At 61.6% G+C, this 26,923-nt stretch overlaps 2 protein-coding genes across 2 annotated transcripts in view; both read right to left on the reverse strand.

The window, feature by feature from the left end:
* The window catches only part of LOC119097152 (protein FAM135A), a 28,415-nt gene extending 11,861 nt beyond the window's left edge, over nt 1-16,554 (reverse strand). Inside the window, exons 1-16 of the mRNA XM_037220212.1 lie at nt 16,245-16,554; nt 15,300-15,392; nt 14,323-14,554; nt 13,207-13,349; nt 12,651-12,755; nt 12,161-12,236; nt 11,543-11,641; nt 10,730-10,927; nt 9,723-9,791; nt 7,029-7,184; nt 3,589-3,717; nt 2,430-2,565; nt 1,851-2,077; nt 1,365-1,487; nt 652-959; nt 102-245 (exon numbers count right to left, since the gene is read on the reverse strand). Of these exons, the coding sequence (XP_037076107.1) occupies nt 102-245; nt 652-959; nt 1,365-1,487; nt 1,851-2,077; nt 2,430-2,565; nt 3,589-3,717; nt 7,029-7,184; nt 9,723-9,791; nt 10,730-10,927; nt 11,543-11,641; nt 12,161-12,236; nt 12,651-12,755; nt 13,207-13,349; nt 14,323-14,554; nt 15,300-15,376 (2,222 nt within the window). The 5' untranslated portion in view covers nt 15,377-15,392; nt 16,245-16,554. The remainder of the gene's footprint in view (nt 1-101; nt 246-651; nt 960-1,364; nt 1,488-1,850; nt 2,078-2,429; nt 2,566-3,588; nt 3,718-7,028; nt 7,185-9,722; nt 9,792-10,729; nt 10,928-11,542; nt 11,642-12,160; nt 12,237-12,650; nt 12,756-13,206; nt 13,350-14,322; nt 14,555-15,299; nt 15,393-16,244) is intronic.
* Nucleotides 16,555-18,488: 1,934 nt separating this feature from the next.
* Nucleotides 18,489-20,687, reverse strand: LOC119097582 (ataxin-1; the record flags this gene model as incomplete). The annotated part of the gene is made up of 3 exons (XM_037220626.1): nt 20,598-20,687; nt 19,739-19,896; nt 18,489-18,620 (listed from the first exon to the last, which is right to left on the reverse strand). Coding segments are annotated over exons 1-3 (369 nt in total), but the record flags the coding sequence as incomplete, so codon positions are not given.
* Between the last annotated feature and the right edge of the window lie 6,236 nt (nt 20,688-26,923).

Here is a 26,923-nt window from a genome sequence, read left to right on the forward strand (position 1 = left end):
AGGACGCTCACCACACCCGGTCCAGGTGATAGAGGACGCTCACCACACCCGGTCCACACTGAGGACGCTCACCACATCCGGTCCACACTGAGGACGCTCACCATCTGCGGTCGACGCTGACGCTGGTGGACGTCTCGGGCTCGTCGTCGTCCTCCAGCCGGGTGCCGAAGCCGTCGCTGAACATCTCCAGCACGGTGCAGGCCGTGGTCGCCCCGCCCGGCGGCGAGCCCGACCGCGCGCCGTAGCTGCGGCGGGGCAGGGTCAGCAGCGCCCTGACATGGGCGCACAGTACCAGAGATGCTCGGCAGTGGAACAGGTGTGTCCCGCGGGAGAACGACTGAGAATGTTCTTCTGCGGGAGACAAGAGAAAGACAAGAGAAGTTCTAATAAAACATCCCACGCTTAATTTCAACAGGCGGAATTCCAAGCAAGGCTTTCCATTCCCGGGGTGGGTAAAAGTACTGACTACGGCATACGCAATAACGCAGAAGTCTCCTAAAACTAGAAAACTAGCTCAACATACGCCGAAGTTACCACGCAGCAAAATCGGTGCACGCTGTCCGGGTGAGCGGTCGCTATCACACCAGCCTCGGGTGTTTGCTGACGTCAGCGGCCTGGTCGTGACGCCAACCCGCCGTCGCCGGTCCCCACCTGTCGTCGGCGCCCTGACGACTGCGCCGCTTCTTGCGCGAGTCCTTGCGCGTCATCAGGTTGCCGATGGACTGGGCGCCGCTCAGCATGCGCAGACTGAGCCGCTTCTGGTGCTGGCGCGCCGGTCCGGCCGCGTCGATCTCCGACAGGCTACCGTACAGCGCGTCGCCGTCGAACTCCCCGCTCGACCGCGCAGACTTGGAGCCGATGGAGCCGGCGGTGCTGGAGGTGGCGGCGGCGCGCGCCGCCTGCGGGCCGAACTGCAGGCTCGAGCTCTTGGAGAGCGACTCGCCACCGCTGCTGCCGCCCCGCGGCGGGTCGCGGAACTGGCGCGGAGGCGGCACGGACGGCCTGCCGAGCCGCGCGAGCCGCGCCTTCAGGCCGGCGGCGCGCGGCGGCCGGCCGCCCGGCGCGCCGTTCTGCAGGCGCGGCGGCGGCGCCGGCGGCGTCGGCGTCGGCTCCGAGGACGGCCCGGCCAGCGTGTCGGTGGCCTCCGACTCGGAGGCGCTCAGCGTGGCGTCGGCGGCCGGCGGCGCCAGCGCGTCGTCGGGCGCCGCCGTGGAGCTGCCGCTGGAGCTGGGCTCGGAGAGCGGCGAGCCGACGGCCGCCGGCTCGGGCTCGTCCTCGGCCGGCGCCGGCAGCCAGCGGCGCGCCAGCACGCGGCCGCGCTGCACCTGCAGCAGGGCCGGCCCAGCCGCGCCGAACAGGCCCACCTCCAGACTGGTGAGCGGCGGCGCCGCTAGGTCCGGCAGCGAACCCAGCTGACGCCGCCGACCGGCCGCGCGTGCCGCCTCCGGCACGCTTAGGCTGCTGTGCGAGCGGCGCAGCGAGCTATCCTCGTCGTCAGCGGGCCGGCCGCACGCGGCACGCTCTGAGCCAGTGCTGCCAGCGCGCGGCCGGCGCCCGGCCGGCCCGCCGCCGCCGTCGGCGCGTTGCCGCTGCCCCACCGGTAGCCGTAGCTCCAGCCGGATGCTGTTCTTCAGCTTCTCCTTCAGGTACTGTTTGGGCTCGGGCCGTTGCCCGCCTGCGCCGGCGGCGTGCCCTGCTCGCCGCTGGGCGGCGCGCGGCGCGGCGGCGGCGTGGGCGCGCCTGCCGCGCGCGGGCGGCGGCGGCGGCGGGCGGGCGGCGAGGCGCCGGCTGGCGGCGGCCGGCGTGACTCGGCGTCGCCGGCCGGCAGCGGCGGCCGACTCTCCACACACGGCGCCCGGCGACAGCGCGCCCTCCTCCAACGTCAGGCCGTTCAGGCTGACGAACTTGGCAGAGGACGCCGCGGCGGCGGCGGCAGAGGCCGAAGACGCGTCGACCCTCTGCAGCACTTCGATCGACTGCCCGCGGTGCCCGGCGCGCTGCTCGGCCGCCGGCAGTGTGCTGGCCGTGCGCAGCTCCTCCATCAGCGCGGCCGTGATGGCGCCCGAGTCGGTCACAGCTGCGGGCGGCGACACCGAAGCCGCGTTAGACACAGTGCTGCCGACGCCACCACCGCCGTCAGCAAAGCGACACGGGTGCTGAAGTGGCTTTGTGACATGGCTGAAGCCGGAGCCGTCGCCACCGGACGGTGACGGCTGGCGCCGCTGTGCGACAACACTCAACCCTGAACAACCCAAGTGCGGCCACTCCGACAGCAGCCGAGAAAAGATTGCTTCCGCCTTCTTCTACACACAAACATAATCACAGTCATAAAACTGAGCCCGCAGAGACAGCGACAGGTCGGCTGCCGCGCGCCCGTCCGAGCCCAAGCGTCCCGCTGGGGGGGGGGGGGGGGGAAGTGGGAGGGTCACCTTGTGAGCGGCCGGCGTGCTGTCGACGCCGGCGCACGAACTCGCTGACGTGCTGGTACTGGTCCTCGTAGATGACGGGCGTGGTGTGCGGGTCGCCGTCCAGCTCTGCACACTCCACCGGCAGCGGCGGCAGCCTCTGGCGACGCGACGCACCGGGTCAGACACCAGCCGGGCCACGACAATGTACGCCGCAGGAACCACCGGCAGAAGGCGACCGGGCCCGGCGGCCAACCACTGGCAGAAGGCGACCGGGCCCGGCGGCCAGGCCAGACCGGCGACGGAAGAGGGCCGGGCCCCGGCGGCCAGGCCAGACCACTGGCAGAAGGGGAACGGGCCCGGCAGCCAGGCCAGACCGGCGGAAGGGGAATGGGTCAGGCGGCCAGGCCAGACCACTGGCAGAAGGGGAACGGGCCCGGCAGCCAGGCCAGACCGGCGGCGGAAGGGGAACGGGCCCGGCAGCCAGGCCAGACCACCGGCGGAAGGGGAACGGGACCGGCAGCCAGGCCAGACCGCCGGCGGAAGGGGAACGGGACCGGCGGCCAGGCCAGACTACTGACAGAAGGGGACCGGGCCCGGCGGCCAGGCCAGACCGGCGGCAAAAGGAAACCGGGCAGGGCAGGCACACTGGAAAGGATACCAACGAGCATTAACTATTTCCCGGAAAGCTTTATCACAGCCTCAATATGTCAGTCTAAGCATGGTTCAGACCACTGGAGGGAGAAACCCATTCGGCCAAGTGTATCTCGTTTCGATGCGTCAATGTACAGTAATGGAACTGTTCCACGAACATAGCACTTCCACTCAGTCATTCTCCGAGATCCCGGAGTCACGATTTGCCACAAAATCAGGCTGAATGGGAGAACATTAGCTTATATCAAGTACACCTCAAACCGTCAGACATCACACACTTTCCTATCACGTGTTCTCTTACGCTAACCGCGCGTTTTGTCTATTTCGTTACACACAGTCCGCTTGGTTCGACGGGATTTCGTGCAGACGCAACCACACTGACAGGTGAGCTGACATCGGCGATTTAACTGAAAATGACCGTTCCGCCTATGGCTCCCTCCACCATCACCGGCAGCTGACAGAAACGTCCTCGCTATTCCGGGGTGCTGTCGTTCTCGCAGCGGCGCCTGGGAGGGGGGGGGGGACTGACCTGCAGGTAGGCTGACCGTCGCACCGCCTCCGTCATGGCCATGTACCGCTGCGGGGCGTTGTCGAAGCAGCCGGTGGCCGCCGAGCGCGGGTTGTCCATCGTGAAAAACGCCTCAGCGAACCGCTTCACCTGGCCGCGGACGACAGACAGTGGTGACGGGTGACGGACAGTGGTGATGGTGACGGGTGACGGACAGTGGTGACGGGTGACGGACAGTGGTGATGGTGACGGGTGACGGACAGTGGTGATGGTGACGGGCGACGGACAGTGGCGACGGGCGGTGGTGACGGGTGACGGGCAGTGATATGGTAACGGACAGAGGTGACGGGTGACGGAGAGTGATGCGGTGACGGATAGAGGAGACGGGTGACGGAACTTGGTGACGAGCGATGGGCAGTGATGATGGTGACGGGCGACAAACAGTGGTGATAGTGACGGGCGACACAGTGGTGATGGGGACGGACAATGGTGACGGGTGATGGACACTGGTGACGGACGACGGACAGTGGCGGCAGTGGACGGTGTCGCTAGTCAGATTCAAATCACTACCCGGAAAAGAAACGGGCACACTTGAATATATGCAAGCCGTCTCGCACGCGCACGCTGGAAAGCTAGTGACCAGTGACTCTCCATGCCGAGGCGTCGCCGTGCATACCGGGCGAGCACAGACGCAAACGTCAGTATTTTCGGAACAACTCTCTCCGCATTGCCGCCCAATGGTGGGCATTAGCAGGTGGGAATTGGCAGTCGGAAGGGTGTTCATAGAGCGTCAGGCACTATTTGTGGCGTGCTCGTACCAACCACTCAAAAAGCGCTCGACGTCTGACCTTTAGATTCCCTTCAATCTGGGCTTTGAGCCACTTGCTGTTGCCGAGGCGCTAAGCTGCTGTAATGCAATGCAGCGTTAAGAAACCAGCCCTCGCACGCGAGGACAGGTATGTTTACATGGACGCCAGCGACACTAATCGCTCCCCGACCAGGTTAAAGGCACTTTTAGGGTTGAGATTGATGGAAAGGATTCTGTTGCCATGGTTACGTATGTCCCAAACGGAGCTGCAACCACAATGCACCCAAGCCACCATGTGCTTATCACGTACAAGAGTGATTGCGCTTCTGCCAGCGCATGGCCTATGACGTCATTACCTGACTGAAGCAGCTAAGCTTCCTCCTAAGAGCAGCCACAAGACAGGTTTATATAACCAAAGGAAGCCTTGAGGCCGTGGCTTTCGGCAATTTGAGCCTAGGAGTGCTTTTTGCTGAAGATAACCGGTCTTCTACAGACCAAAAGACATTGGCTAGAAGACGTTCACAAACAAACGCAGGCTATGTTAAGAAAACTCGACGCTTCTGAGCTGTCTTCATGGCCATAAGTGAGCATGGCTTAGCAAAAACAATATCATTTAAAAACTAAGATACATGACACGGCTACTGGATCTATGATACGTGACATGCAGAGTGCGCTCCGAATCTGTGCAGCCACTGCCATCAAACAGATATCAACATAATCAATAATCGAGCCTCATGTCCTAACACCCGATACACGATACGGTACACCACTGAGGGCCGCATGACACACAGGAAGCTTCGCAGGAATGTTGCACTGGCCCAGAACGGTTGTAAGCTAAGGTTAGAAAAAGTACTGTATACGAACATGGTGCGTCATGAACATTGCATGAATATCACGAGCGATTCAGCCATGCAGGCTCTCCAGACACAGTACAGGCATTGTGCTAACGGGGCCGAAACGGAAGCAGTTAAGCCCAAACGTTTTCATGACTCGAACCGAGTGCAAGAACAGAAAGAAGCTTGCCAGCAGGCATCAGCGTTAAACAAAACGACTAAAACTGTTTCTAAACGTGCATGACCTAGATATCGTTGCCCAAACCAAGCCCGAGATCCAACAACCAAATTATGCATGTAAGAAAGCCCTGTATATATAATATATATATATATATATATATATATATATATATATATATGACAAATTGTGTAAATAGTTGAGTGCTGCCGTATAACCGAGCAGTTTGCACGGTCGTAGGGCAGCGTGGACTGGTGGTCCCAGTTCGAAGTTCGTGCCAGTTCGGTCTGCCCTAGGGACCTCCAGCGTGTCCAGTAGAAAGCAGGAGTTGCCACACGTGTGTTAATGGGTTGAAAGGCAAATGCAAAAGCATAAGACCTCTGTAATATCCGCTCAGGGATATTGTGTGTGGGAGAAACGAAACGTGGCATCCGTAGCTTGCTTAACGAACACCTTGCACATGCACATTTACGGGGAGTGTGCACGCCACAGTGAACATAGCAGACCGCCACGAGAAAAAGAGCAAAATACAACACATATCCTATTTAAAATGGAGACGTTACCAACAGTATAATACAACACGGACCCCCAACTATCAGAATAGCTGGACATTCCGAGCCTTCGTCCCAATTTGAGCACATAATCGTGCACTTGAGACAATGGTTAACCAATGCTATTTAGAGTACGCGGTTTAAGCAGTAATCCCCCAGTCTTTGTCACTAAAACTGGCGCCCGCTGACAGGTCTCAGCCTGCCCTTATGGGCAGCGCGGGTCATCCAGACCGATCAGCTCAGCCGCCTGTGTTTTGGCGAGTTAGTTTGCTGGCTATTGGGTACTAAGGGCGCATCAGCTGCAGTGGTTATTTGACGATGATGGTGATTGGAGCTTAAGGGCGCGTCGACATCAGAGGTGATTTTGCGCCCATAGGCGTCATTTGCATCTGCTTCGGGCAGTTCTCAGCACAGTAACAACAGCGTGCCGAGTGTATCAGTACTCGGTGCATTGAGTGCCAGGACCTGACAGCCGGCACGGTCAGAATGTTTGTAATGCTCGTGCACTGTTCGTGACGTCTGATGTCCATGCTAGGTTATGTCTGGCCTTGTGCTCGTTATGGGTCATCGTAGCTTTCTGGCCCGGCCACCTTTGTGTCGTGAAGTCCCGGCGTAGCACCGTATACCGGGTGCTAGTATGTAGGAGTTTGAATTATTGAACAGTTTGATACGCTTATGACAGTGGATGAACAGATTAGAAGCATGGAATGTATTTCGCGTGTCTTATTTTATTAACCTTGTTTGTTTGGTCTAGTTTACTGATGACCACAAGTACAGTTTTGAAACGTCTTACTTCCCCAATGTAACTAATGTTTGCTTGATCGCGGCGTTCAGTCAGCACCTCCTGGCATGCTGATGGTCGATTATCTTCAGCATGACACCTCCCAACTCATACACACAATAACTTAGTAACGGTGATTACGTGGTTCGTGGTTCGAATTGTGGGTCCCAAAATTGGACTCCACAGTTCGAACCACACATCAATTGTGTGCGCTACAAACTCAGCCTCTCCAGACTGGGGTGCGGTACTCACATTCGTCTGCCATCGGTTGTCTTTGGGGGGGGGGGGGGTTGCCTGGCACACCACCTACCCTGAGCGTGTGGTGCTGTCGGGCCAGCGAGCGGCGCACCTGCTCCCGCCGGCCGGCCAGCTCCAGGAACTGCTGCCAGAGCAGGATCAGCTCGGCGCACAGCTGCGCTATGTCGCTGTTGGCCACCGCCATCAGGTCCTCGTCGCTGCCTGCCGACTGACCACACACGCCGCGTCACACGGCGTCCCGCCGGCCGCGGCACCCGCGGTCGACTCCACGCCCAGCCCGGCAGCTAGAACTCTCGCACTGGTAAACCCCCGCACCGCATACTAACTCGATCTGTTAGCACTGCCACCGCATCCGCGCCAGAACAGACCGACTGGACCAGAACGAAACGGTTGGATTTGAATGGACGCATCTATCCTGGTGATTCACCCGTTGTGTTCTTAGGGTGATGTTGGGCTGTGGTGGATAGTTTGTGTAATTTTGCAGGTAATGCTTTACTAAAGATAACACCGGGACGCGTGGCACATACTTTTCGTTGTCTCCGTGGTGAAGTGTGAAGTGAAGTGTGAAGTGAAGTGGTGAAGTCTGGTGGGTACACAACTTAAAACATAGCATCGTGCTCGTTTGATACGTCAAACATGTTCAAATGAGCTAGCAGTGACAACGTCAATTTCTCACACGTACTAAATACACTAGATACTGCGTGTATGGTAATCTTGTGTGCGTAACTAACAAAGGACGTTGCTTCGCATTTCAATTTCCATATTCGAGGGAGCAAGCCGAAATGAGGCCCGTAACATAATGCAACGCGCTGCACAGCAAATAAACCGCTCGTATATTTAGCCATCCTTAGGAATGGATGTCGCACGAGTGCGTGGATGTTCGGTGTGGGGTTGGCTGAACGAGGCTCTGTGACGACGTGAAGAGGTCACCAGTGGAACTGACGAAGTCTGACACTGTGGTGTAGTGCCGCGAGCCAGATGTGATAGCCACAGTGCTGCCAGCGTGTGGAGGTCACCGTCCGGCAATACCCGCCGACAAAGCAGGTGTGAACAAATGAGGCCGACCCAGGTGCGCGGCTGCGGTACACCAGCTGCGGAGCTCCGCGGCCGGGCCGCCCGGCCCCACCTCGCCGCCTTCCCAGAACACCGCCGCCGCTTTATAAGCCACTCACAGCTGCTGGTCCCAATTCCGACCACATTGGCAGCAAGTTAAGCCTCACGGGCAAGAAACGAAACGATATGACCTCGTACCTAATCGTTATACGTAAAACACTACCGTCAGCATGAGCACATAACAGCTCACGCAAAGGGCGCTCACTTACAAACGGTGCGCAGCGCTGAGGTCAAGGACAGCGCACATAGCCCAACACAGGTCACGGCATCCATAGCACAAATGTGGGTCCTCACGTAAAGCCGCAAGCACAGTGCCGGGGAAAAGGGGCGTCATCACACAGGGACCACGGCAAGACAAAGACCGTGTCACCTGAAATGCACACAGGCAGCAAGCGCGAGCGAAAGGGTCACGGCATTCCTCGCGGCTTGTAAAGATGCGTCGGAAACAAGCAAGAACGCCGCCAAATGCAGTCATCACTGCCGCATGCCAGCACAGCGCGAACACTAAACCCGCACGGGGACTAGGACCGCAAGCGCAGATCAGCGCCAACAGCGGCCAGCCCAGGGGCCGGCCACATCGGCGGGGGGAGGAGGGTCTAGGGGCCGGAGCCCGGGCTGCTGCAGTCGACCCAGCCCGACATGACGTGCGCTACTCGGGCCATGTGCCATGACAGGCAGAGCCAGTCTTTGCTGGGCCGAGACACTAACTGTCGTCTAACGCAGGTCACGGCAGCGGCACCGCAGAACAAACTGGTTGCGCGGCACGCGTGCGCCCGGTGCAGGCCATAGAGCGGACAGAGGGGACACACAGCAGGGCTGAGGGAGCGGACAGGGGACGGACAGCGGGAATGAGGGAGCGGACAGGGGACGGACAGCGGGGTTGAGGGAGTGGACAGGGGACGGACAGCGGGGTTGAGGGAGTGGACAGGGGACAGACAGCGGGGTTGAGAGCGCGGACAGGGGACGGACAGCGGGAATGAGGAAGCGGACAGGGGATGGACAGCGGGAATGCGGAAGCGGACAGGGGACGGACAGCGGGAATGAGGGAGTGGGCAGGGGACGGACAGCGGGAATGAGGAAGCGGACAGGGGACGGACAGCGGGAATGAGGGAGTGGGCAGGGGACGGACAGCGGGAATGAGGAAGCGGACGGGGGACGGACAGAGGGAATGAGGGAGTGGGCAGGGGACGGACAGCGGGGCTGAGAGCGCGGACAGCGGGCTTTGGGAGAGCAGAGGGTGTAGTCCACGGATAAGCAGGGAGGGCAGACTGAAGAAAAAGTGAATGGACAGAGCAACTACAGCGCGTGGTAAAAAGGGCATCAGAGGGGCATGGGAGATGACAAAGAGGCTCGGGCAGGATCAGAAGGCCTCGACGTATAGAGACGCAGGAAATGATACGGCCCATAGTGTAAAAGAGGAGCCGCGGTATGCACGCACAGAACGTGGTCAGCCACGGGGACAGAACGGCGTGGTTTCTCGATAGGTGAAACGCAAAGTGCGTCTGGGCAGCTGGCAGAGCGCCGAGGACAGGACACGGCGCCGCGGGCATCGCCGGGCGGGCACCACTACGGTGCGGGAGGCCCTCGAGCGCAGAGAGAGCGAGAGCGAAAGAGAGCACTAGGCGAGCGTTACCCGAGAGGCGCGACCCTCCGCCGGCGAGCGCCGCCGGCCGGACCGGCCGAACATGCGGTGGCAGCAGTCCTACGGACACACGCGCGCCGTGTTGGAGCGAGCGAGCGAGAGAGCGGTCGGCGGTGGCCGACCACCACACTCAGCGGCGCGCATCGGACACGGCTGCGCCCAGCAGCGGGCACGGGTGGACACGCGGACACGGCACAGCCGCCACCGGAGCGGCGCCAACGCGAGGTTCTGGTGGAAGTGGCGACTTTCTTCATCGGATACACAGATGGCGTGGTGGGGCAGGAATTGGAACGTGTATGGCAGTGCTGATTCGGAACTCGGACACGTGTACGACAATGTGGAGAATTACGACAGGGGCTTGATTCAGGCGCCCTTGCTTAAAACGCTGTGGTGATTTGGGACAAGACACACATGTGCGGACGCAGTGATTCGGGACTCACAAATGACAGGTGGCAGAGACTCCACCAGACTCGCAGACGACGGTGTGGCGAGGTGATTTAGGACTTACTCACACATGTCACGGAGAGGTGATTCAAAACACCGGCCGGGAGACAGTCAACGTGCTTACAGTCAGACACCCATCATCCAGTGATACAGCGACGGGTATATTGGACACAGTGGGGCCGGTACTATCAAACGTCACGTGTTTGTTCACCGTCAACGAAGACAGTTTGCTCCCCAACTGAACGGAAACAAGATCTCGCACGGCTCGTTGAGCGTCAGCGGCCTGCATGCCTGGCACTGTGCCTAATTATGCATTCAGCAACACGGACCTAATACCGACGACAGTCAATAACCCCGACGATGAAAGACAGCGTCCAATCAGGCCGCCGCTTTGAGCCCACCCCGCCAAGCATCACTGATCCACGTGCACCGCGCTTCGCTGCTGGCGCTGACGAGTCCAGCGTCGCGGGGCCGGCCGGCGCGGCCCTCACCGCTGGCTGACGGTGGCCGTCCTCCCGCCCCGTCCGCACCCACGCCGCCGCGCCGGTACGCACCTTGGCCGTCTCGGAGAGCGAGGCCAGCCGCTGGCGGCAGTCCACGGAGGCGGTGGGCAGCCGCTGCCAGACGGGCAGCAGCCGGTTCACCACGGCCAGCTGGCTCTGCAGCGCCTCGTAGCTGGCCAGCAGTAGCGAGCAGACGGCCCGGTGCACGGTGCGCGCGTGCTCCAGCCGCGAGCTCGCGCCGCAGCCGGTCTGCGCACCCAGCGGCGCCACAGTCACGCCACCGCAAACCGCGCCAGGATCAGCAGCACACACAGACGGCCAGACAGATCATTTGCGATGGGTGTATTGCTTACCACACTCAAAACGATCATTCCATGACGAAGACACAGGAGGCAGTCGCAGGAAGTCAAGAAGATAAAGACACAAGTGGGGACCTGATCAGTTGCACAAGCCCAAGCCGCTCCAACGCCACGCCTGCATCCCAGCCTGGTGTCTACCGCGCGCCAGTGGGGCCGGCAGCCGGACTCAGCAAAGCACTGGAGACGACCGAACGCACCACGACTGGACTCTGGAGATGACCGACTCCATGGTTGGACTCACCGGAGTGCCGAAGATCACTGTATGGCGCGACCCACCGGAGTGCCAAAGATCACCGTCTCCATGGTGGGCTCGCTGAAGTGCCGAAGATCATCACCTCCATGGCTGGGCTCACCGGAGTGCCGAAGATCACTGTGTGGCGCGACCCACACACAGGAGTGCCTCAGATCATCGTCTCCATGGCTGGACTCACCGGAGCGCCAAGATCACCGTCTCCATGGTGAGCTTACCGGAGTCCGAAGATCACCGTCTCCAAAGTGGACTCACCGGAGTGCGAAGATCACCGTCTCCATGGTGGAGAAGGCCGGCTGTCCGCGCCTGCCGGTCACCTTCGGGGACGAGTACCAGGGCCGAGGCCGCGGCGTGCTGGCGCGGACACGGTCGCCGGTCAGCGCACTCAGCCCGGTCACGGCACACACGCACGGGTCGGGCCGCCCCTGACCGCGGCCGCGGCGCCGGCGACCGTGAAGCCCACAGCGGGGGCGGGGCGACACCCCCACACAGGCCTGGTGGAGCGTGGGGCCGCGCGCGCCACAGTCCAACACAGTCTGTCCGCATCCGCCCGGTCGAGCGATGCCCAGGGTAGGGACACGTGCTGGGCATCTGCACTCCCCCTCCCCGCCTCCCCCCCATGATATGTTTGCTGCCAGGCCAGAACACGGGAGTATTGAATATCACGCGTACTTCGAACGGACACGACAAGGCACGAAAAACACGGGTTTTACACGGTAAGAGATAACATATAAAAGCGCAAATACACAAGTTAACAATGCACACATGCCAAAAGGGCATTCGACGCTTTCTGAAACTGATGCCAATAACAGAAAGTGCATGGCAGACCACCACCACTTCTGGTGGGGCATGATGAACGACCAATCCACTCACCATGTCGGCGTTATGCCATTGCTTGGCCTCCTGACAAGCAGGCGAACAGAGAACAACCAGCATCACAAAGTGGGTACTCGAAGCTTCGAACCTCACAAGGGCTTGTAATAGATTTTGGCAATGACGGAAAGGTCCATCCTACCTTAAAAAGCTAACTTGTGCCCAACAGAGAAAGGGGTCTTGTATACAGCGTGAACCGCGTCACTCGACCGAACGCGAGCTGTATGTTTATGTTGGTTTAGACCCTGCACAAAAGCAAGCACACCCTCTGACCGTCTATTTTCCCTGCTCTGTCCCGTCCCCTCCCATAAGCTCCAACAGCAGTACACAAGCCGGTTAGCGCCCCGTCCCGACCGCAGCTCCAGCTCGGCCGAAGCCCCAGTTCAGGTGCAGCCCAGCCCAGCCGCAACCTCGGCTCGGCCGGAGCCTCAGCCGCAGCCGCGGCCCCAGCCAGCGAGTCCAGCGGCGCCTGCGAGCGGACGGCACTCACTCGATGTAGGGCTGGTGGAGCGCCACCAGCGCGGCGTGGAAGGTCAGCGACACGGCCGCCAGGTGGAAGTAGTCGAACAGCACCGGCAGGTGGTAGTGCAGGCCCCTGCGGCGAAGCCGGCGGCCGCGGTCAGCGCCACCGCCGCCGCCGAGCGCCCGCGGCCGGTCCGCGCTCCCAGCAGGCAGGCGACAGCGGGGACGGGGCGACAGGCCGCGAGGACAGGCGCGCCCACCCCGTGCGCGTCCGCCGGACACGCCCACATGTAGATACAGAGTGTGACGGCTGAGACGGACCGATAGCAGACAGACCCTGACGACGAGTGAGCTAGACGGCCAGACAATGCGAAGGCCAGCAGACGTGCCGAGACGGCGTGACAGGTGCGGACGCGACGGCTTGTGCGACAGTAACTGAGAGAGTGACAGCATCGATATGCATCGCGCCACCAGCGGGCAGAAGGAATGGGGGAATGGAGTGGGGTAGCCACACGCGTGGACGAGCCGGCTGCACCGGCCGCGTGGGCGGCGATCCCCACCGGCCGGCGCAGGACGCCGCCTACCTCAGCGGCGCGAAGTGCAGCTTCAGGTGTCGACAGGAGACGGGCTGGAGGGGTGCGGCCGCGGTCGCCGAACCCTCGGCACCCTCCGAGAAGTGCAGCTCCACCGCCAGCTGGAAGGCGGCCTTCTCCAGGCCCTCCACCAGCTGACGGGCGGCACAGGTCACCGGTCAGGGTCAGGGTGGTCAGGGTCAGGAGCCAGGGTCAGGGCCAGGGCCAGGGCCAGGGCCAGGGCCAGGGCCAGGGCCAGGGCCAGGGCCAGGGCCAGGGCCAGGGCCAGGGCCAGGGCCAGGGCCAGGGCCAGGGCCAGGGCCAGGTCCAGGGCCAGAGCCAGGGCCAGGGTCAGGGTCAGGGTCAGGGTCAGGGTGGTCAGGGTCAGGAGCCAGGGTCAGGGCCAGGGCCAGGGCCAGGGCCAGGGCCAGGGCCAGGGCAGGCCAGGGCCAGGGCCAGGGCCAGGGCCAGGGCCAGGTCCAGGGCCAGAGCCAGGGCCAGGGTCAGGGTCAGGGTCAGGGTCAGGGTCAGGGCCAGGGTCAGGGTCAATGTTGTCACAGTCCAGGCAGGCCCAGTTCTCCGGCCGTCGGGACCCAGGTCCAGGGTCTGGCAGAATCACACCAGTGTCAGGGCAAGACACCCCTCGGGTGTCAGGGAAGCACCAGATTACCTGGGCATAAAATCACCAAGCTACATGAACCAATAGGCATATGGTCATAGGTTTATGCATGGGGTTACTACAGTAATTTCCACATGGTGCATACGGTATACACATTGAATCAAGTTCAATGCGACAGACCGAAACAGCATAAGAACAATATTTTCGAAACACCATATGGCTCGCAGGACTGGAAGGTCCATACAGCCTTGATGACAAGGCTTTTAATGAGCCCTATGTCAAATGGTGTTACACTACACCGATGGTATGTTGTTGACAATCCAAAGTCACAGACCAAGAGCAGATGGCATACCATCCAAACATCTCTCCAAGTGAAATGTCATATGATGTCATGCAACAGTTCTCCCACCATTCAAGTGGACCACTGTTTGGACTGCCTTTGTCAGCCATATGTCCAGCACTCCAGCGCCTCCCGACGTCCCAGCACCGTGCAGAGGTCTCACACCCACCTTGTTGGCGTCCAGCACGATGTGTGCCTTGAAATTGAACACATCCTCCAGCACCACCTCTTCATTGCGGTAGAGGATCTGGAAGGTCTGGCTGAAGGCACGCTCCTGGTCGGCGCGCGCCGGCGCCACCGGCGTGTGCGTGTGCGCGTTGGAAGAGGGTTCAGCACAAGTCACCTCGATCTGATGCAGCAGCTTGGGGGATACCTGCAGCCAGGCCTGCAACTGGTACAGCCTGGCAAAGGAAGGGGTATCAGACACCTACAGGGCCCTGTATTGGGTGCAGACTGACAAGTCACGGGTGTTGCAGGCACCAGCAGAGGCCTATACCTGGTGTGGTCTGTCAGGGGAGGATGTCTGAGGGGAGGGGTACCACTGTCAGAGCTCCCATGTCTGGCACAGGTTGGTGATAATATGGACACACTGTGCCACACAACCCAACAATAAGACATAACACAAATACAAACATTTATCAAACATCCAAACTCTGCCACAATTGAAATGCATCTGCCCTTATATTTAATAAGTCAATATCAAGTACTGCAGCTGATATATACCCAAAAACAGCCAACATGAATATCATGTGATGCATATGCAGTGCATTATCAGGTTAATCTTCTGACATATAGACAAACATATTGAGATGGAAAAAGCACACAAATATATATGGGCAATGCATATCTCATCACAGGATCGGAGCTTCATCAAAATGACAGATAATCAAAAGTCTAAAAGAGAAAAGGCCTGGGCTTCCTATAGGTTGCTTTGTTTTGCAAGTGGAACAATCTAAGGATGGAGGATGGATATGCTTATGCGACGCGTATCCATCTTAAGCGTTGTGTTGCGTATGCTCTTAAAGCAAGCTAAACGCATGGAGGATGGATAAGAAAACATTCATTGGGGTCCCAAAACACCCTAGTGCACTATGTTTTATATTCAGGTTGTTCCACTTACAGCACAACCAAATGTGTCGTACATACCCTCTCTGGAAAAGGTCAACATTGAAAAACTTATGAAGTTCAATGGAGAACTCCACTGTAGCTTGAAGCTCTCCCATGAAATGCAGGGGCACACTGGAAAAGATGGCATATTAGTAGCAGGCCACCTGTGGCTCTAAACAGACCAGGCAGCCTGGAATCATTTGTATCTTGTGCCCTCAACATGCAGCCCAAAGAAATGTGTTTTCACCTGATAGGATGTTCAATGCAGCAGGATTTTTGCTGAAAGTATTCCAGCTGAAGACTGATATCTGAGTGCTTGCCAGATTAAAAAATTGTAGATGCTCATGCTATTTCAGCACATAGATACCAAGCACGCTTGGTAACAGATATTTAAGGGTAATTCACGAAATGTGAATATAAACCTATGTGACTATGAAATAGAAGGAAAAGTATCCTTAACAAATACATATCACATATCAACTTGTGACAAAACCAGGCATCTTAATTCTAGAAAGAAAGTCTACTTTGTCTTGCAGCAATGACCTTTAAGCCAACAATAAACCTAACCATACCTTTTCCTTGTTGCAATGTCCAGGTCTCAACATCCCTGTAAAGCACTTCCAATTATATGACTGATCATTACTTTCACTTCAATGAATGGCATCCAATATGTCAAACAATACCTTGATATTATGAATTTTTTTAAGACTGACCTACTAGGCCAATTACCAACTGACTAAAATAGTAAGAAATGGGTCTCCAAAGTAGGGGCTCTGGAACATATATATTTTTTTCTTGCCATTCATTTGTCAGTACCTGATGTTTAAAATGTGTTACATGCATGTTGAATGGCATGCCTGTCACTCCTTTTGACCAGAATATATCATTTAACCAGAATACTGTTCCAAAAAGTGAGCCACAAGGATTGCTCACTGTTTGTAACAGCCCTTCCACTGTTCTTTAAGTACAAACATTAGCACTCACCAAGAATGCGAACAGCCCTCCTATAAACAACTCTTCCGCATTCCGAAACGACTATACCAGTAGCACGTTGGATTCATTCTTGATAATCACAATCGCGACAAGTCCCTCTGGTTTGGACGGAGCGGAAGGGACGCAAGATAAGATAGCTGAAGTCTGAAGAAAGATCTAGATGGCCAACAAGGAGCTAGTTATGACGCCCTGATATTTTAGTTTTGAGCAGACTTGCTATCGGACGGCTCATTCCTCCAAACATCCCCCTCCTGCAGCTTAACTTATCCCTAACAACAGCAAAACACGGCATTGTAATGAAGACTTGTAACGAGTTATGCTCAAGCGCGCACATTATGCCGCTTTACCAAATTACTTGACAACATTTGGTAGCATATCTGAAGTGAAAAATGTGAAGGGAAAGTTCCGCACGCAGAATGGACGTACTCCAGTGCTATTTCATACCTCTCCGCCGTTACAGCCAACCATGTAAGAGCTTCGTGGAAACTTCTTCACAGAGCATGAGTGGTCCAGCGTTCTTTGGGTTGCCAAGTACTCATTGCACGTCATGGACCCAACTTGCCAAACTATCGGACCCAACTCAAGATTTTGTCAAATTTGGCTCCGGATTCCCACAACCAGCGCAAGACTCCAGCCACGCATGTTGATGTAAACGCGTCACTGGCCTTCAATGCTCTAACCAACTTCGGATTCGCGGGCACCACCATCATGTGTTCAAGCTATCCCCCTTCCGGCAGCTCCGGAGCTCATCTGCGATGGTCGCCTTCCGTGGCGCGTGACAGGAAACGAGCTCCCCACCGAACAGTTTTTGGAAAAAGAAGCCCGCGGAGCGCTAGATCAGACGTACAATATTACGGATGTGCATAAAAACACAGAGCAAGCACCGTGCAGTAGTCTTGACAGAGCTTGCAATAGTGACATATGCGATGTGATTCTGATAAGCTGATACGGTGCTATCGTTGCTCAGGGAAATTTCTAAAATGTTTATGGGCTCCACCAACCCACATCTCCGCACTGCGCCACGTGCATCGACCGCGCAGCTCTGAATGCGGATCTAATCAGATCAGAGGGCAAATCACCACTTTGTGCAGTATTGATGAAGGCTTGACCACACGCCGTTCCACTGTGGATATTTCAAATTCCTTGTGCCGGAGGCAAGTGTCAAGTTAAACCAGCGGCACCATATTGTACAAGTTTATTTCCACTTCGGAGCTCGAACAGACTCGGAAAAATAATACGCTTTATTAGTCACAGCTATTAAAATAAGTCCCAAACCACAGCGTGATATTATGCTCGGCGGTCGCCTTCGCTGTCGCCGCGTTTATCCCTGAGAATTCGAAAGTCTGGGGTGTCGCCGCCCCTCCGGTCCGCAAGGCGGCGCCAGGGTACAGGACACGTCCCAGCGGCCGCCGGTCCCCTCCCACAACACACTCCGGCCTCGAACACACGCGGAGAGAGAACACGGAGGGAGGGAAGCCGGCCCTGCAGTGGCGACTCGACGCCGGCGCGCCATAACGGCAACAGACGCGACAGATAAAAAATATCACAGGACGAATGGCCCGGTCCGGTCCCCTGCTGGACCACCACCGGACAGGAACGCGGCGCACAGCTGACGGACGCCCGGTCCGGTCCCCTGCTGGACCGCCACCGGGCAGGAACGCGGCGCACAGCTGACGGCCGCCCGGCCCCACGGACCGCCGTCGAACAGGTCACGGCCCGGCACGACTGGCACGGCGCCGACGTGCGTCACCGCGGCCGCCAGCACACGTGACCGACACTGCGGCGACAGCGATCTCCGGCCGACACCGCCACTACACGGATCGCTACCGGACAGCGAATTCACAACGATCGCCGCGGAGAACAGGAAAGCAGGCTGCACCGGTCGGCCCCATCGCGAGGATCGACACCGCCGGCCGCCCCCACCCGGGCGGGGCGGGGCGGGGTGGGATACAATCAGCCGGGCTGAGCGCAGGCCGAGGCGACACCCCGCCAGGCCTGGTCACAACGCGGCGCTCGGGTAAGCGGGGTGCTGGGCGCGCGCCCACCGATCACACACAGGGCGGCAGCTGGCGACGGCTAGTAGGTGGGCCGGGCGCGCGCTCGCCGGCCGGCCGACGGCGGCGCGGCGGCCCGAGGCGGCGCGGCGGCCCGAGGCGGCGCGGCGGCGCGCGGCGGCGCGGCGGCGCGCGGCGGCGCGGCGGCCCGCGGCGGCGCGACAGCCCGCGGCGCCAGCGACACGCACGCGTCGCCCGCCTCCAGCTGCCGGCACGGCAGGCTGTAGAGCTGCAGCGTCAGCGCCGGACTGCACGACGACCAGCCGCGGTGGAAGACGAAGAACGGGTGCTCCAGCTGCGCCTCCAACGCCACCTGGCGGCCACCACAGGCGGTAATACCGCAGCCGCGCGCGGCACGCACCACGGCTACGTCCCAGGCCCACGCCCCAGTCGGCACATCGGTCACAAGCAACGGTCATCCTAGACAGATATGCGACTTGTATACCTGATCGCATGATGCAATACAGACTGCCTGGGCTCTGGGGGACATCGACAGCGAGGCGTCATGCAGCGCACGGGCGTGGCTCAGGTGAGCCGCAGCGTACACTGCGCTGTACATCCCCCTCGCCCTCGCCCTCCAATCAGGTGAATTTTTAGTGTCACGACAGAAGAATATGCACGTGGATCGTGATCCAGCCGACGGCGATGGGTCTGTTGGTTACTGACACCTTATTTATCCCCGACTACAGCCAGTGTCATCGAATTTGTCATACCAAGCAAACAAAATCAACCTCAACGGCCGCGACCCCCACAACGGTACCCCGCACTCATCGAACACAAGCAGCGCCGGAACCACGGTCCCACACTCTTCTCCAGCTGGGTGCCCGAACAAAGCATCGCTTACACTATGACCTCAGAGTGTATCATGCCGGCGCCCGGTAATGTACCTCTGTCCAGTGAGTCGTACACACATTCAGCACCGCACACCTGTCCGGCCTGCTCCCTGCCCGTGTCCAGCACCGCACACCTGTCCGGCCTGCCCCGTGCCCGTGTCCAGCACCGCACACCTATCCGGCCCGCCCCGTGCCCGTGTCCAGCATCGCACATCTGTCCGGCCTGCTCCCTGCCCGTGCCCAGCACCGCACACCTGTCCGGCCCACCCCGTGCTCGTGTCCAGCATCGCACACCTGTCCGGCCTGCCCCGTGCCCGTGTCCAGCACCGCACACCTGTCCGGCCTGCTCCCTGCCCGTGCCCGTGCCCAGCACCGCACACCTGTCCGGCCCGCCCCGTGCCCGTGTCCAGCATCGCACACCTGTCCGGCCTGCCCCGTGCCCGTGCACACCTGTCCGGCCCGCCCTGTGCCCGTGTCCAGCATCGCACACCTTTCCGGCTTGCCCCGTGCCCGTGCACACCTGTCCGGCCCGCCCCGTGCCCGTGTCCAGCATCGCACACCTTTCCGGCCCGCCCCGTGCCCGTGTTCAGCGCCGCACCTCTGTCCGGTACGGTCCCACGGCGAACACGATGTACGCGGTGCGGCCCAGCTGCTCGATGCGCGTGACGACGCTGCGGTCGAGCCTCAGCTCAGCGGACAGGTCGGCCGACGTCTCGAAGTCCTCCGTCTGCAGCTCCTCCACCCGCTTCTGCCGTCCTGCCGGCGGACGGTGCGAGCGGTCATGGCCGACCGGCCAAAGGGTCGGCACGGAGCGACGGGTCTCGGGTTCGATTTTCTGCCCAGGACACGTTGAGCCAGCATCATTTTGGCCGACTCTTTAGGTTAAGTATGAGTCGATGGATTTGGCCAGGAGTGCCCATTGGCAGTATTTGTGACCTGCGTTGGGAACCTTCACTTCAATCAGCATGCTATCAGTCGACAGGTGCAACACCGGTTCTGTGGGTAAGTTTTATCAGCTTCTCGAGTAACGCTGCGGGACCCTGTTCAGACCGTTCAATCGGACCCCCTCGTGCCGCATCAGCATCGCCCACGTTCGCCGCCGTGGAACGATAGCGGCTACAAGACTTAGCGCGCGCGATAACAACCGTGAGTGGTCCGGGTCGGAGGGTGGCCGCCCACGCCGGCTAGCGCCACACCGCGGCAGCCCAGGACGCCGTCACCGGATGTTGACAGAGCCGCGGCGGCCCCCGCCGCGACCGTCCTATCAGCTGCTGCCGCTGCACTCGTTCGCCAAGCCGCGCGGCCGGTCAACACGGCCGCGCCGGCAGCCGGTGTGGCGGGGGCGTGACGTCAGGGGACGGAGCTCGAGTGGGCGGCCGCCGGTGCGGGGTCAGGACACCGCCCCGGACGATAGCGGCGGCCGTGAGTCACATGCCGCCGTCCCGGTGCCCGCTTACCGTCGGCCAGCTCGATGATGGAGCCGAGCCGGAAGTACTCGGGCGGCGCGTACTGCTCGCTGGCGACGGCCGCCGGCATCTCGGCCTTGGTGCGGCCGGCGGCGGCGGCGGCGGCGGCGGCGCCGGGACAGTCGGGCGCCGGTCCGGACCGCATGCGCTTAGCCGGCGGCGGCTGTTCGCCGCCGTACATGCGCGCGGTCGGCGCGTCCTCGAGCGGCCGGCGGAGCGTCGCCGGGCCGCCGTACGGGAAGCCGGCCGGGCCGGCGGCGGCGCCCAGCTCCGGCGGCGGCGGCGGCGGCGGCGGTGGTGCGTACACGCCGCTCACGTGCGCCGGGTAGTGGGCCGGTACGCGCAGCACGCCATCCTTGGCGCCGGCCGGCGGCGGCGGCCTGAAGCCGCGCAGCTCGGCATCCAGCGGGCGCGGCGGCCGTGGCGCCGCCCTGGCGGCCGGCGGCGGCGGCGGCGCCACCAGCGGCTCCTTGCCGGCCGGCGGTCGGAAGCCGAGGTGGTACAGCGGCCGGGAGTCGGCCGGCGGCGGCGGCGGCGGCGGCGGCGGATGGGCGGCCGCGGCCGAGGGCGCCGGCGCCGCGAAGCCCGCGTACGTGTAGGCCGGGTAGACGGCGTGCGTACCGTGCGGGTAGCCGAGCTGCAGGAGGGCGGCGGCGGCCACGCCAGGATGGTAGGACGGGTACAAGGCGGACGGGTCGGCGGCAGCGGCGGCGGCAGCGGCGGCGGCGGCGGCGGGCGGCTTCAACACATCGCGGCCGCCACTCATCAAGCAGCCCAGCGAAGGCGTGTACAGCGGCGGGTAGGGCTGGGGCAGACGCGGCTCACCGGCCACCAGCGGGGCCGACAACAGCATGGCGGCACCTGCAATAGCCGGCACCCAGACGTCAGCAGCCGCTATCACACGTCACGCGGAGCCGACACGCGGGCTTCACATCAGACGGAGCCGACACGCGGGCTTCACATCATACGGAACCGACACGCGGGCTTCACATCACACGGAGCCGACACGCGGGCTTCACATCACACGGAGCTGACAAGCGGGCTTCGCATCACACGGAGCCGACACGCGGGCTTCACACCACCGGAGCCGACAAGCGGGCTTCACATCACACGGAGCCGACAAGCGAGCTTCGCATCACACGGGGCTGACACGGGGGTCACACATCGCACGGGGCTGACACGCGGGCCTCTCGTCACGTAGCGCCGACAGCGGCATCCCGCCCACTGCCACGAGCGACGCCCGTTAGGTCATGCATCATAAGAGCCGATAGCGGCCCGCGGCAGTCTCTGCAAACCGGGGGTCGTATCCAGGCGCCGCCCGGGCTGCGCGGGCTATTCAGATCCGCTGGCACCAACAGCCCAACAGTACGGGTCTTGCGCAAAGGTAGCGCCCAGCTTTCTTGAGAACCGAAGGACTGCACAGTCACTACAACCACCCAGGTCAGTGTCTCAGGAATATACGGCATAAGCATGAAGCAAACATATGAGGTACTTTGAGTTGACTGAAAACACGGAATGAGGGCTAACAAAGCTCACAGCGGCATTACATTACAGTTTTCTAGACTAAAATCCTGCGATGTTCACGCGCAAACAGCAGCTCATAAAAAGATTACGTCACGCTGATCAGACCGCGCACTGGCCATTTCGCAATGATGACCTATGCCTGGTTTGCGGAGGTTACCAGACCAGTTTCCGAGGCGACAATAAAAACAGCACCCCAGACGGCCACAACATGTTTAACTCAGCGAAACAGCTCAGCATCTACTCCAGCGTATCATCCAGACCAAGTTAAATCGCGGCGATTTTCCTCCAATCCAAGGCGATCCCCTCCCCACTCCAGCCGGCGGCGCGGCGCTGCCAGTCATGCCGACGATAGCCGCATGACGGGCCCAGCCAGCTCGCGGCCGGCGACACCACCACAGCCCTGTGTCGGAGGACGCCGGCAAGCTGGCCCCAGACTCGGCCAGCTCGCGGCCGGCGACACCGCAGCAGCCCTGTGGGCGCCGGCAGGCAGGCCTCAGACGGGCCCAGACCGGCACGGACTGCGACCGGCGGCGGCGCAAACTCCGCAGTCGGACACGGCGGCCACCCGCGCCGTCGCGTCAACACATCACGTCAGAGGTGGCGGGGTGTTTCCCGTGCAGCCGGCCGCGCCGCCAGTGGAAGTCGTCCGGGCGGGCGGTCCGGCGCGCCGCGGCCGGCCGCCTGCAGTCCGGACGCGCCGCGGCAGCTGCGGCGACGAGGGCCTGACGGCGCCGGTGCGCCTCAGCGCCGCCAGCTGTGGCGGCCGGCAGCTCCCGACGCCAGCCGTCCGGCGGCGAGGCGCGTCTGGGCGCGGCCGGGCGGCGCTGGCGCGTGTTCGACATCGCCCCCACTCGCCACGCGCCCATCCGCAAAAACGGACGGCACCGCGCTGCGTACGGCCGGCGCCAGCAAAAACAGGGGCGGCACGCGCGGGCGCGCGCGACGGCTGAGGTAGCCGACAAAAAGCGCCGCCGCTTAGTCGATTGTTGGCCGACCTCCAGCGGCAGCGGCGGCCGACACAGCCGGGTTCAATTGTGGCCGACGCCACTAAAAATACGGCGCCCGCACGCAGCCAGCGCGGGTCAGCGCGAGCTCAGGCAAGGCTGGTCAAACCACCGCAGACAGCGGGCGCTGCTGAACTCGGGGGTACATGCAAGGGGCAAGGCATCCATCCCGCCGCCGTCTCTTGCGTCAGAGCCCGCCTAGCTTTCCTCACCTACGCTTCATCGTGCATCCCCGTGATGACGATGAAGATGATGATTTGGACTTTTGGGCGCGCCGACTGCCCTGGTCAAAGGCGCCCATAACTTACTTCTTATTCAAGTGACGAATGAGAACAGGAAGGAGACAATGTCACGTCAGATATATGGCGCGGCACTGCACGTCTTCAAGAAAATCGAAAATATAGCCGTTGTTAATCACAATCGAATAGTCTCATAAGAGATCAGAGAGCGCCTGGCGCACGACTGCTGCATCCCCGCGACGCCCCGTTCGCCCGGGGCAAACCGTATACGTTAGCCAAGAGCATGCGTAAGTGTACCCCTCCCTGTCCCCTCGCGGGAGCCCGCCCGGGTGCCGGCACATACGCTGAACCCCTGTGCGAGGTGGCGCTAGACTGCCAGGTGCAATACAGTCTGGCTCCGCCACTTTCCACACTCCTTCAGTTCATAGCCTTGAAATGGTTACTACTGGCTGAGAGGGTTCAAATGCAAACAAAACCAAGCCAGACCAACGTCAGGACGGGTGGCGACCACGTGGCACACGGCCGTCGGGCGAGGTAAGTCCCGAAGCAGGGCGGTGCCGCGCGCTGGGTCATGCAACGACACCCCATGTCTGGCCCCTGAGGCGCGGCCCAGACCAGGCCCGGCCGGCCATCTGCCGACCACGGCTCAGCGCGCCCGGCCGGCGGCACGCCCGGTGTCGTGCCCACAACCGCCGCTGATCACCGGGCGGGGCCGCCACACCAGCGCCGCGGCCGGCCCCGGGCTGGGGCCTGGGCTGCAGATGCCGCACCGGGCACCGGTGCGCGGTGCAGGTGCCGCGCCGGGAGCCGGGCCGGCCACGCCGCCCGCGTATCTGATGCACACGGCGGCACGAGCGGCACTGGTGCGTGCTGGTCACAAAACCACGGCCCGGCCACGACCCAATCAGAGGCCGCCGCTGACGGCCGGCCAGTTGTTACGTTTGTGGCAGACTGATCTGCTTCTGGCCAGCATGGGTGTTTTTTTTTAACATATCGCAATTCAGCGGGGCACAGCCTCACCCCTTCCTATGCTCATAAGCCCTGCGCTTCTTTCCATGGGTCCCGCATGCTTCCAGCGTACGACCATGGACGTTATGTAGAAACATGACGTCACAGAATCAATGTGCCACTCCTCCCCGCAAAGCTGGAAAGTTTTACCTCAGTCAATGAATGCGGTTCCGGTTGTTGCCAGACTTTGTGACGGTCCGTGACAGGTATGCAAGGGCACGATCAGGATTTCAAAACGGGGAGGTCCTAAAACATTTCACTGAGAACCGAGTTGAGTTTCCTCGGCCGGCCAGCACGTCAACGACAGACGACAGCCAACGACCAAATTATTGCATGCCGCAAGACACATCGCGCGTTCTCGTTCCTATTTGTGCGTGTCTTCCTGAGATGTTCAGCTGTCAGCGCGTGGCCAGGCGCATGTCAATGCGTGTCACGTGATAGACTTGGTAAAGGGGACACGTACCCCCTGGGGACAAATACGCGCGTACGCCCCTGTGGGTGTGTCACAGCCCGTGACAGGTGTGTGACAGTCCGTGACAGGTGTGTGACAACACGTGGCAGGCACGTGACGGTCATCGGACCCTGTAGGGACGTCCCAGCACCGGCGGCGCCGGTCTGCTGTCTGCCGCGGCCCACCAGACACGCGGCCGGGAGTCTCGCGTTCGCCTTGGCCGAATCTCGGCCCAGCCCGCCCCCGGCTCGGCCAGACCAAGCCCGGCGCGGTCTGGCCGCGGATCCGCTTCGATCACACGCCTCGTGTGGGCGGCCACGCGCAAAAACCCCGTCCAGCTTGGGCATCAAATCAATCACAGTCGCCACCGGTCTGCGGTCGCGCCAGCCCTGCCGCCAGCGCGCTGCGTGACGCCACATCCCAGCTTCGTGCGGCCTGCAGCACACGGCGTCCCAGACCCGTTTGAGCCACGGAATACAATAGCCTAGTCCTTGCAGGCTGCAAAACACCAGATCCCAATCCGGCGCGGGTTGCGGAAGACACGCCGAGATGGGCTCGACAAGGGTGATCTCACCAAGCACGCCAGGATTGCACCTGGCCATGCACGAGCGATGCCATCACGACGAGCTGACATCATGCCCCGAGTGGGCGTTCGGCGCCGGCCGCTTCCATCGGACGCACCGGTCCGGCCGGCCGGCCGGCACCGCGCCGCACTCCAGCGCCGGGCCCGCCGCTTTGCACGTCGTGAGTAGTCGGCGCGGCTCACCGTCATCCCGCTGCACAGTGCAAACACGGCCGGCCGAGCCGGAGCTGGCAGTCAGCGTGACGGGCCCGCGGCGCGGCGGCCGCTGCCGCCAAGGCCGCGCGGCCGGCCGCTCGCGCGGCGCCGCGCCGCCGGTGACCCGTCACGCCCGGTGGCCGCACCTGCCGCCGGCCCGGCCGGGCGCCGCGCGCCCGCGCCGCCGGGGCGGACGCGCGCCGCGCGGCCGCGCCGATCCCGGTCGCGTGCCGCAGGGGGGCCCGCGCGCGGCAGTCGGGTGGGGTGACGAGGCGGTGGATCGCCGCGATAGCCGTGTTTACTTGGGCTTACACAGCTCGGCTTCAGCCTTTACGTCTATGTCTCGATGCGCCAGCTGGATATCCTCTCGCAGCAGCGTTGAGAAAAATCAGGCACCGTACCTTCAGAAATATGTGTGGCTGTACATCGCTAATGTTTGCGTGACTGTATTTGAGGCGTGAAGGGTCAACAGTCGGCTGCGGCCGTGTTGGTGAGCATAACAGCAGTTCACATCGGGCTACGTCCCGGGTTATCGAGCCGTGTGATTTTTGCAGTGGAGCCCAACCCCGTTAGCTGATGCCCGACCGGGGTGGTTTGACGGGTCGGGCACGTCCGACAGAGCGTCCGCCCGTGCCGCAGTCCCGCGGGCCGCCTGCACGCTCGGCGGCGACAGCGCAGCTATCGGCAGTCGGCCACCGGCAACGGAAGCGCATGGCGTTCGGCGAACCCGACGACCCGCGTTACGTAAGCCGGGGTCGGCTCCGATTGCCGGCGGGCGCGGATCGCGCCGCCAGCATGGCCGCCGGGGGTGGCGCGGGACGCCGCGCCTCCCGCTCGGGGTCCGGGCGCGGCTGGCGGCCTGACGCCAGATCCGGCGCCAGGTGCCGGCCGAGCCGGCCTGACCGGCACGGGCTCTGACGACGCTCCCCAGCCTCCCCCGAAGTCGACGCGCCAAGGCCCGCCGTCGGACGGCCGTGCCACACCCCGCTATCGTCAGCCGTCGCGAGTCACACATTCCGTGGCTCCCGTTGAGGCTGCGATCTGCTCAGATAAGGGGCGCGGCGGCCGGTGCGGCGCCGCGAGAGCCGCCGGCCGGCGCGCGCGAGGCGCGGCCGGCCGCCGCTGGAGACGCCCGCGAACAGCCCGACCTACCGACCTTCTCCGCCGGCCTGCTTCCGTAAGCCGGTATGGACCGGTCGGTACGTGCCGTCCACACCACGACCGGAAACGGACTGGCAGGCTAGCCGCCACACTGACGCGCATCGGTCTGACCGCCGCGGGGCTTCGCACGCCAGATTACGACAGGCCGCCGA

The sequence above is a fragment of the Pollicipes pollicipes genome, unplaced genomic scaffold (genome assembly GCF_011947565.3).
Source record: "Pollicipes pollicipes isolate AB1234 unplaced genomic scaffold, Ppol_2.1 Scaffold_4295;HRSCAF=5057_pilon_pilon_pilon, whole genome shotgun sequence".
Taxonomy (NCBI): domain Eukaryota; kingdom Metazoa; phylum Arthropoda; class Thecostraca; order Pollicipedomorpha; family Pollicipedidae; genus Pollicipes; species Pollicipes pollicipes.